Source organism: Lacerta agilis, chromosome 16 (assembly GCF_009819535.1).
Source record: "Lacerta agilis isolate rLacAgi1 chromosome 16, rLacAgi1.pri, whole genome shotgun sequence".
Classification (NCBI taxonomy): domain Eukaryota; kingdom Metazoa; phylum Chordata; class Lepidosauria; order Squamata; family Lacertidae; genus Lacerta; species Lacerta agilis.
The window spans coordinates 30,337,846-30,349,457 of NC_046327.1; the positions used below are offsets into that span (position 1 = coordinate 30,337,846).

Sequence of the window (11,612 nt, forward strand, 5' to 3'; positions counted from 1 at the left end):
GGTCATTCCTGACAGGTCTCTCCAGTGCTTGGCTAAGATGTTTCTGGCTGCTGCGAGTAGGTGGGTTATGAGCTCTTTATGATGTGAGTGGGCATTATTATCATGGAAGATGATAATATCCTCACATGTTGCTTTTGAAGCAGCCCACCTCCTCCCAGAGTGATGTGGGGAGCAGTTCTAGCCGGCTGAAAACCACTGTGCCTTGCTGCTTCGCACCTGACCTGCTGTGAACCTTTTTGAATGGAGAAATGGAGGAATGCAGAAGTCATTGCAATGGCCAGATCTATCACCAGTTCATGGTTTGATTGGGTGAGAAGCAGCTCGCAAGCTCCTTCAGTCTGGTGGGGGCGATGATGCCATTATCTGAGGTTCTGCTCCCATAGCAGCTTGCAGATGGAAGAAATCCAGACCCTCACTGTTAAAACGTTGGCCATCCCTGCACAAGACAACTGAGCCTAAGGAGTAGATTCACTGCTCAAATTTGGATGGCAGGGAGAGGGATTTATTGCTTTTCTGAATTGCTTTGCATCAGTTGCTTACTTTTGAGAGTCATGCTGTAGAGAGCTCTGCCGAGGCAGAGTGGAAACAAAAGCTTGCATGTTGCTGTTTTTTTTTGGGGGGGGGGGTTGCTGCACATAGCCTGGGAACTTATCTGCTTTTTATGTGGCAGGGAGGGGCAAAAGAAGCCTCTGCCGGGGGACTTTTTGGCTCATTAGTGTAACAGTTGTGGAAGCTGTTGTGCCAATTAAGTTTCTTCCAGCTGAAATTCAAAGTGAGATGATGTCTGGCTGTGTGGGTGTAGGAATCGCCAGGACACCATGGGTAGATGTTCCATTGATGGCATCAGAGCTAGCACTGTGAGAAACTAGCCGAGGTACCCTGTTTCTCCTAAAATAAGACATAGCCATAAAATAAGCCATGGCAGGATTTCTATGCATTTACGAAATATAAGCCATTCCCCAAAAATAAGCCATACCCCGAAAATAAGCCATAGTGACGTGGTACCTCCCATTAAAACAGCCTGGAGAGGCGTGGCTATGCAGCGTACCGATGCAACGCGGTTAAAATAAGACATGCCCTGAAAATAAGCCATACTGTGTTTTGTTGAGCGAAAAAAAAATATAAGACGGTGTCTTATTTTAGGAGAAACACGGTAGTGTGCATGCGAGGCTTGCAAGAACTTGTCAAGAGGGAGGGTGAAGTTTCTGCAATGCAGAACAGTGTTTGCGAGCATGAAGGACTCTGGATTTCAGAAACGAAGTACGGAGACAACAGCAGTTCAAAACAAAAGGGCACCTATCAACCCTGTCCTAACTGATGCTTCTAGTGGCCAGGCATTTGTGTGGGATTGTTGGTTCGGACAAGGCGGACAGATTTTTATTGTTATTTCTGTTATTGAGACTGCTCCATGGCTCAGTGCCTGATTTCCAAAACGAGAAACTCTGGGGTTCATGGCTAGCTGACCGGCTCTCGCCAGAGGTATGCTAGAGCTACTTGTAAAAGGAACTCTAAACATGCGCAAAGGTGCTCTAGCCATATGCTTCAGGGTTAAGTCCTGACAACTGAGGCTGGATAATGCTGGGCTGTCTCTCTAATGAAGTCTTGGCTCAGGTTCAGACGATAGAGGTTCGGGTGTAACAGACAGTGTGTGTGAATGCTTTGGGGATGATGCATCTCTTCTCTACAAAAGTTCTTCCAGGGCTGTCGTCCTTCATGGTCCCACACAGCCCTGCTTTCCCCCCCTTTTCTCCACCAGCTTGCTTTTAAACACCCCCCGCCTTACCAGCAGGGCAGAGTTTCTTTTAGATACTGCCTGGAAGGCAACAAAGTCCTCTAAGTCCATGTTCGGTCATAGAAGGATGGATGGAGGCAGCAACCAGTGGAAAGCAAGGCAGATATTTATTTTTCCATTGCAAAAGAGTTCCCTCCCCTCCTTCCAAGAAGGGAGAGACCCTGAACAAAAGCATGCAGGAACCTTTAAAGACTTTTGACATTGCACAATCCCCTTAGCCAAAGACCACCCCAAAATCATCATAAAATACATCATAGGAGGTGGTCTCCCGGGATACCTGATAATGGTCGCTGATTACATTACAGTACTTAGGTAGCCTGGCCATTCTTTTGTGATGGTTGCACAAATACGCCCTACGCCCTTAAGAGAGGATTTGTAAGTGGAAAGACATGGGAAGGCTTTCCCCATTTGCCTCCCTTACCACAGAGGAATATTTGAGATCACTGGGAGAGTCAAAATGACTTCAGGATTGCTCTCCTGTACTATTTCAAACACATGGCTTATATATTTAGATATGTGTGCATTTATGAATATTTATTCCATATTTGAGACCTTAAAATTCTTATAACACTACGTTAGAGGCAATGAAGTTTCTGTGTGTGCGTGTGTGTGCATGCAATACATTCTCCGGAGTGTGAGAGGTCATTTGGGGGCCTGTCTGGAATGTTTTGTGTGCTCAGCAGAAGACTATTGTTGTATGTGTGAGAGAGAGGCGGGGGACGGACGGACACCAAGATCCTGAACACGGCCGAGCAGAATTCTTAGGAATGCAGGGGAAGGGGGAGGAAATAGGGCAGATGGACAGGACTTTATTACAAAAAGTTTCTTGATTGCAATTGTTTTATCTCATTGCTGTACTCTTGACTTTTGGAGGCCTTTTAAGTTGCAAAAGCAACAACACAGCAAACCTTCCCAAACTTCATTGCGGCTCGGCTCTATATGACCCTTCTGTCAGAATGCTCTCCCAGTTCTTTTCGCTTTACGGACTGGTGTTGGCCTGGTGATGTCTGCAGCTGTATTGGGAGGGTGGGGTGTGAATTGCGTCCACGTAACATTTTCAAGATCCTTTCCCACCTCCATTCCGCAGGCATTAAACTGGGAGCACCTTGGAACTGGATGCTCGGGTTCTGAGTGTCCTGCACTGAATCAGTATAAAATAGCAAGTCCCATAAAGGGCAGGATATCTTGACAATAATGGGACGCGGGTGGCGCTGTGGGTTAAACCACAGAGCCTAGGGCTTGCTGATCAGAAGGTCGGCGGTTCGAATCCCCGCAACGGGGTGAGCTCCCGTTGCTCGGTCCCTGCTCCTGCCAACCTAGCAGTTCGAAAGCATGTCAAAGTGCAAGCAGATAAATAGGTACCGCTCTGGCGGGAAAGTAAATGCCATTTCCGTGCGCTGCTCTGATTCGCCAGAAGCGGCTTTGTCATGCTGGCCACATGACCCGGAAGCTGTACGCCGGCTCCCTTGGCCAGTAACGCGAGATGAGCGCTGCAACTCCAGAGTCGGACACGACTGGACCTAATGGTCAGGGGTCCCTTTACCTTTTATCTTGACAATATGACTGATACTGTTCTAAGTGGTTCCCTGGTCCTGTCCCACCCCTCTGCTAAATTGGTGAGACCCTCATTCAGCCTTTGAAAGGGACGTCTGTAACTTGCATACAAGACGGATGCTCACGTTTGTGTCAAATCAGTGTATTAATTTAAACCATTTCAACCTCGCTCTCCAGTTTGAAAAGGCTCCCGGATCAATTGAAAAGAAGACAATTCCTGCTCTCAGGCTTACAATATAAAGAACATAATACAAAAGGCAGCTGGCCTTTCACCAGAGCTGCTTCCCTTCTCTTGCTCTCTTTTTCTCTCCTACAACCTAGTTTTACAATCTTGGCTCCCAAAATTTCCCTGGTCTTGTAAACAGCCACCTGCCGATTGCCTGTGGTGAATAAGGATATCCTCTATGCAGGGAAACACTGGAATACCAGTGTTTTTGGACCGTTGATGTGCTACAAATGACTAATTTCTTTAGGTGTGGGCAGGTGGGCTAGTAACTCGTGGGCCAATAATGGCAGCCTTGCTTGAGACATTTGGAGCTCTGTTGTATTTGCAAAGATGTACTGCTCTCCTCGGACTGTGCATAAGAATGTGAGAATGTAAGAAAAGCTTGCTGGATCAGAGCAGTGGCCCATTTAGTCTGACATCCTGTTCTCAGTGTGGCCAACCAGCTGCCTATGGGGAAACCAGCAAGCTGGATTCTTGCAAAACACCAACATTCTTATAGCCACCAGGGAAACAGCAGAAGCAAAGATTGCCTTCGCTACCTCCAAACTGAGAGGGGAAATGTAAACTCAGGTCACCAGGACAATGGGACAAAATGAGATGTGCCTTGGAGGCAGGAGAAGCAAGTGACTCAGTTATTCCTAAAAGAAAAAAATACTGACAACCGAAGTGAATGTCAAAGGGCACATTCGTAAAAAGAGAGCTGAAAAATCTGTGGTTAGAAAGATGCAATGGTTAGAAGAGGGCAAGTTAGAGTTTTAATATGATTAAAGTGTGAAGAAAGCTATTGGCGGGGGCAGCAGAATAGGCCAAAGATGTCTGGACACAGATAATAGGAGCTGGGACATTATTTGTACCCCACCCACCTGACTGTCAGGAGGCATCCTACTCACAAGTAGAACCCTTTTACAGGTAGGTAGCCGTGTTGGTCTGCCATAGTCAAAACAAAATAAAAAATAAAAAATCCTTCCAGTAGCACCTTAGAGACCAAGTAAGTTTGTTCTTGGTATGAGCTTTCGTTCTTATCCTGAAGCAAAGTTCTTAACCTGAAGCGTTAATTCTGGGTTAGCGGAGTTTGTAACTTGAAGTGTATGTAACCTGAAGCGTATGTAACCCAAGGTACCACTGTATTTTGGGAACATGCAACACCCTTTTTAAGACTGTAATCTTGCAGAATCACCATATATGCATGAAATCAGATGGATTCTTTTTTCATCTCCAAAAATTTACAAGGTGCAAATTGCACATTTGCTGGTTTTGAATACACTGAAATTACCGTATATACCGAATACTATCAGAGGGGATATTATGCCAAACTTGGTCCGTACTGCACATCTTGTGGGAAAGGGAGATTTAGGTTCTTCACTCATTTAGGCTGCAATCGTAACATACGGTAATAGGAGTGCATGCACACTTCTTCAGGTACCCTGGCAGAGACACATGCCCAACTGGCATGTTCCCTCCTCCCTGGGCAATCATTCGGGAGCTTCATAAGCTTTCTTCAGCCCGAACATCACAGTGACTGATGCCAGAAGACATCAGCACACTTACGGATCCGCAGAGTTTTGCTCAGCTTGCGTAACAGACCTCAGCAACACAGCATTGTGGCTAATCTACTTTATTTACATATAAACACACACGGAGCACTGCAACATGGCTCCCTCTCTCTCTCTAGCATCAGACAGCAAAGAGAAAGGACAAAGGACGATAGTCCCACTTCATGGAACACAGTAAGATAAACATCCTGTCTTCGTCACTTCCCATTCCTGTGGAATCAAAACACATACCCAGTCATGTGATCGACAACAAACCCATGACTGCACACGGGGAATGAATCTCCAACACTGACTGGGTTGCCCCAGCCACTCTGGGCGCCTTCCAACAAATATAAAAACATAATAAAATATCAAACATTGAAAACTTCCTTATACAGGGCCAGCAGCAGAGCGGCGCCCGGGGCCAGACACCCGTGGGGGCGGAGCCAGCTGCCCACGGGGTAGGGGCGAGCCAAGGCAGAAGGCAGAATGCTCCAAGGGGCCTCCGAGGAGTGTGCCTGCCTCCTCCCACTCAGCCACCCTACAGCTGAAGGGGAGGCAGCGGGTGGACCGTTTGGGGCAGTGTGGAGCCTGTGGGCGCTCAAGGCCCCGCATCACTCCCAGGAGAGACGCATGGCTTGGGCATGCTGCAGGCCCCACGGTGAGTGCCACCCAGCATTTTGTCACCCCCCTCAGTGGTGACACCCAGGGGGCCCCGCATCTACTGCACCCCCTTCCTCTGCCCATGTACAGGGTTGCCTTCAGATGTCTGCTAAAGGTTGTTTAGTTACTTATCTCCTTGATATCTGATGGGAGGGTGTTCCAGAGGATGGGTGCCACTACCGAAAAGGCCCTCCGTCTGGTTCCCTGTAACTTCACTTTTCACTGGACCTCAGTGTCCAGGCTGAAGGATGGTATAATGGGCCGAGGCCGCTATCGGGCTTTCAAGGCCAGCACCAGCACTTTGAATTGTGCTCGGAAATGTACCGGGAGATAGGAAGACTGGCAAGCAGTAGCTAATGTGAGACAGAGAGAGAGGGCTGAGATAAGGATTTTTAGTAGGTTTAGTAGATTTTAAAAGCTGAACTTAAGAAACATTGTAGAGAGAGAACCAACGAACCTTAGCTGGAGCAGTAATATAAGCCAAGAAGAAATGGAGTCCCAAGTGTTAGCTTTTGGAAGAGCTTCCATATGAAGGAGAAGGCAAAAATAGACTGAAATATACTTTGCTTTGCTAGCTTTTTTGGGGCAGGAATTGCTTGGAGCAATTTGCTTCAGCTGGGCATGAGCAGGAACCTCTTAATGCAGGAAGAGCCTCCTTGACCAGGCCATAGGCTTCTCATGGCTTGTGCTTCCTTTCTGCATCAGGCAAAGGACTACAGGAATGACTCATGTCTTAATGATATTGCTCAGTGGTCCTCAAACATTTTCCCCTACTTGGAAATTGCTGTGGATCTTGGCAGGTCACATAACGATTTTTCTGCCTGCTGTAGCAACTCTCATGTGTTATGCTAGAATTGTTTTTTAATGGTAAGGTAAAGCGGTAAAGGGACCCCTAACCATCAGGTCCAGTCGTGTCCGACTCTGGGGTTGCGGCGCTCATCTCGCTCTATAGGCCGAGGGAGCCAGCGTTTGTCTGCAGACAGCTTCCGCGTCATGTGGCCAGCATGACAAAGCCGCTTCTGGCGAACCAGGGCAGCGCACGGAAACGCCGTTTACCTTCCCGCTGGAGCGGTCCCTATTTATCTACTTGCACTTTGACGTGCTTTCGAACTGCTAGGTGGGCAGGAGCTGGGACCGAGCCACGGGAGCTCACCCCGTGGCTGGGATTCGAACTGCCGACCTTCTGATCAGCAAGCCCTAGGCTCTGTGGTTTAACCCACAGCACCACCTGGGTACCCTTTTTAATGGTACTTTTACAGAAATGTCATGGGCCACCTAAATGAAGTTTGCAGATCAGTGGTGGCCGACAGGCTACAGTTCTGGAACCCCCCAGGGGTGGAAGAAGGGGGTGCGGTGTATGCGGGCCGCCTTGGGTGTCACCACTAGGGGGGGGTTTGACAAAATGCTGGGTGGCACTTACTGCGGGGCCTGCAGCGCGTCTGAGCCACACGTCTCTCCTGGGAGTGACGCGATGACTTGAGCGCATGCAGGCTCTGCACTGTGTGGGAGGCGGCAGGCAGACTCCTCGGAGGCCCCTGTGGAGTGTCCTGCCCCGGCTCAACTCCGCCCCTGGGTGGAGGCGCCCGAGCGGCTTCCTCCGCTGCTCGAACCTCTGTTACAGCTCATAAACATCGTGCTGTGTGTACAAAAGGCACCGGCAGAAAATCCTGGAGATCTGTGATCAGTAGAGGGGCAAGACGGACTTTGATTAAGAAAACTCCTATTGCACAGCTTCTGTTGTAATAGACCCTTTCCAAATCACCGGGCTTCACCTGGAAACGGTGCATCATTCACTGGTGCTCAGGTTGCGCATACACACGTGCACCAGGCAAGACCAGGAGCTGGGCATGGAGAGTAAATGAAACCTGCCATGCGAGCCCAACCCTTGCCACCACTGCCTCTGGGTTCATGGGGCTACACGGGGGGGGGGGGGGCTGGCTAGATGTGGCCCATGGCGGGAAGGTAGGATGGGGATCCCTGCCAAGGGGCACCTGGCTTGCACCCCCTCAAAATCATGCCCCCAGGGCCTGCCTGGTCCTCCCCACACTACACTTCTGCCTGGAAAGCTAGGTTGGTTTCATGCTTTTCAGGCATTCCACTCACAAGTCTTTCTGTTGAATTTCTAGGCTCCCTCTTGGTCATAATGGAAAGAGTCTGCTAGTGATGTGATGGACGTGTTAACTACTGATGAAAATTAATCTCATTTGTGAAATGCCAACTTCTCCGGCGTGGGGCGTGCGCAAGACTGGCACAGCATGATGGTAAGGACTATGCCGTGCTATGCGAACCAATGAAACTGAAGGCGGAGAGGTGTCCATGGGATGGAATTTGCCAGCATGGAGACCCCACGCTCTCTGGGCCAGATCTACCGAGAGTACCACAACAACAATGTGATTTCTTTGCACTACAACTACACAGGCAAGCTCCATGGCAGCAAATACAAGGGCAGTCTCAAGGCGGATGCCATTGTGTTCCTGGTGGTGTGCGCCTTCATTGTGGTGGAGAACCTCGTGGTCCTGCTGGCTATCTGGAGGAACAAGAAGTTTCACTTGCCCATGTACTACCTGATTGGGAACTTGACCCTGTCGGACCTGCTTGCTGGCGTGGCCTACACTGCCAATATCGTCATGTCCGGGCCCAACACCCTTAAGCTCACCCCTGTGCAGTGGTTTCTGCGGGAAGGTGGGGTCTTTGTCACGCTGGCTGCCTCTGTCCTCAGCCTCCTTGCAATTGCCATCGAGCGCCATGTCACGATGGTCCGCATGAGACTCTACCACGGGGACAAGAAAGGGCGGATGTTCCTGCTGGTGGGGGCCAGCTGGCTGGCCTCCATCTTGCTCGGGGTGCTGCCGATCCTGGGCTGGAACTGCATCGAAAACCTCCCCGAGTGTTCCACGCTGTTGCCCCTCTATTCTAAACATTACGTCCTCTTCTGCATCACTGTTTTCCTGGCCATCCTGGTCTCCATTGTGGTGCTCTATGCCCGCATCTACCGCATGGTCAAGTTCAATGGGCAGCGGCTGGGTAGCCTCCGCAAAGGCATGCTCAAGAAGTCCCAGAAGTATATGGCCCTGCTGAAGACGGTGACCATCGTGGTGGGCACTTTCATTGCCTGCTGGCTACCCCTCTTCCTCCTCCTGTTGTTGGACGTTGCCTGCCAAGCCCAGGCCTGCAGCGTGCTCTACAAAGCAGACTATTTCCTGGCCCTGGCGATGATTAACTCCCTCCTGAATCCCATCATTTACACCCTGACCAGTAAGGACATGAGACGGGCCATTCTCAAGTTGCTCTGCTGCTTGCTGGTGGTCACTCCCGGCACGGAGGAGAGCCGGGCCAAGCGCTTTGGTCTCCCTATACTGGAGGGCAGCACCAGCAAATCAGAGCGCTCGTCGCACCAGCAGGAGGGGCCTAATGTTAGCATGTCACTTGGGAACAGCACCCCCAAAGCAATCAAGGCAATGGTGCTGAAGGCCGTCTACTGAAGGCCTTTGGTTATCTTGCCCCAGCGGCCAGTAGTGGGGTATGAGTGGCCAGGGGTCAAGCAGGGGGCTACGGGTTCAAGTCCCAGCAGAGTGGGATCAGGCCCTGAATGGAAATGCTGCGGCAGATCTTGGGAGGAAACCTAGGCAGGGCTAGCAGGTAAACCAGGAGACTTGAGGAGCGGACAAGGAAGCAGGGGTGTCCTAGTACTTGGCACCCAAACCAAATCTGGTTCTTGCCCAGGCAAAGACTGATTTGGAACCCTGGTAGCTGGGCCAAGCTGCCTTGGTGGCTGGATCTTATTGAGCACCTAGAATGATAACAAAATCCAGTTACTTCCATCCTGTAGCCTAAAGTAGTTCATCACAAGATCAGGAGGCCCACCCTTCTAGTCCTTGCTGCTCCTGTGCAAAATCAAGGCCCCCAAATCCATAGAAACTACCCTTCCCTCCACCAAGGTCTTGCTAGAACTAGAGTGCCCTGGAGAGATATGAAGATAGAGATAGGCAAGAGCTCTTTTGGAGAACATCAGTGGCTTCTTTTTGAAAGAAAACACCACCTTTGTGCCGTTTTCTCTCTCTGTGATGCTGACGCCAACCTGCCCGTTTCTACAGTATGTCCCAGCCTCCACCCCCAGGGGCTGGTCCTCCTAATACCTTCATACTGATCACTTAGTCCTTCATGATGCTGATAAAAAGTGGTGGAAAGACAGATCTAATTCATTATAGTGCTATTGAGGGCCGAGACTAACCGAGCCTGGAATCCAGACCCCATGAAATGGTGGTCTACTTGTACATGTATAGGTTCAGTGTCTTTAGACAGACATACAAGTGCACTGCATATCCTTGTATGTGAGCTTATGTTGATGATGCCATTAAATTATGTCTCTTTGGGCCAAAAACTGATCCCCCTCCCAATTCAAAATAAAGTTGTTTAATAAAAAGAAGTTGTCCTGCTGGTTTGGGCCATGTTAAGCGGCTATGGAATGGCTGTAGAGATAAATGTCAAAAAGCATTCGCTGGAATCTCTGTTACTGCTTGCAAAATCGCCCTTGCCTCCCCAGCAGGTTTTCTGGTGTTGCCTTGCTGGGTGGGGGGAACAGTTAAGTCCAGTCAAAGGCGACTATGGGGTTGTAGCACTAATCTCGCTGAGGCTGAGGGAGCCAGTGTTTGTCCACAGACAGCTTTCCAGCTCATGTGGCCAGCATGACTAAACCGCTTCTGGCGCAATGGGACACTGTGACGGAAACCAGAGTGCACGGAAACACAGTTTACCTTCCCGCCACAGCGGTACCTATTTATCTACTTGCACTGGTGTGCTTTCAAACTGCTAGGTTAGCAGGAGCTGGGACTGAGCAACGGGAGCTCACCCCGTCGCGGGGATTCGAACTGCTGACCTTTTGATCGGCAAGTCCAAGAGACTCAGTGGTTTAGACCACAGCACCACCCGCCTTGCTAGTGGAATGTTGTTTACACTACAGCATCTGTGTAAGTGGCATCTTAAGTTGCGTAAGCAATACAGAAGATGCTTGCAATTTAATATATAGAATCATAGAATCATAGAGTTGGAAGAGACCACAAGGGCCATCCAGTCCAACCCCCTGCCAAGCAGGAAACACCATCAAAGCATTCCTGACAGATGGCTGTCAAGCCTCCGCTTAAAGACCTCCAAAGAAAGAGACTCTACCACACTCCTTGGCAGCAAATTCCACTGTCGAACAGCTCTTACTGTGAGGAAGTTCTTCCTAATGTTTAGGTGGAATCTTCTTTCTTGCAGTTTGAATCCATTGCCCCGTGTCTGCTTCTCTGGAGCAGGAGAAAATAACCTTTCTCCCTCCTCTATATGACATCCTTTTATATATTTGAACATGGCTATCATATCACCCCTTAACCTTCTCTTCTCCAGGCTAAACATACCCAGCTCCCTAAGCCGTTCCTCATAAGGCATCGTTTCCAGGCCTTTGACCATTTTGGTTGCCCTCCTCTGGACACGTTCCAGCTTGTCAGTATCCTCCTTGAACTGTGGTGCCCAGAACTGGACACAGTATTCCAGGTGAGGTCTGACCAGAACGGAATACAGTGGTACTATTACTTCCCTTGATCTAGATGCTATACTCCTATTGATGCAGCCCAGAATTGCATTGGCTTTTTTAGCTGCTGCATCACACTGTTGACTCATGTCAAGTTTGTGGTCTACCAAGACTCCTAGATCCTTTTCACATGTACTGCTCTCAAGCCAGGTGTCACCCATCCTGTATTTGTGCCTTTCATTTTTTTTGCCCAAGTGTAGTACTTTACATTTCTCCCTGTTAAAATTCATCTTGTTTGCTTTGGCCCAGTTCTCTAATCCGTTAAGGTCATTTTGA

At 49.4% G+C, this 11,612-nt stretch overlaps 1 protein-coding gene across 1 annotated transcript; it reads left to right on the forward strand.

Annotated features, from left to right (window-relative positions):
* Positions 1-7,908: 7,908 nt before the first annotated feature.
* On the forward strand, positions 7,909-10,156 carry S1PR5 (sphingosine-1-phosphate receptor 5). The gene has a single exon (XM_033173527.1). It carries the CDS (start codon positions 8,089-8,091, stop codon positions 9,247-9,249), a length of 1,161 nt encoding a protein of 386 aa, XP_033029418.1. The 5' UTR covers positions 7,909-8,088; the 3' UTR covers positions 9,250-10,156.
* The last annotated feature ends 1,456 nt before the right edge of the window (positions 10,157-11,612 follow it).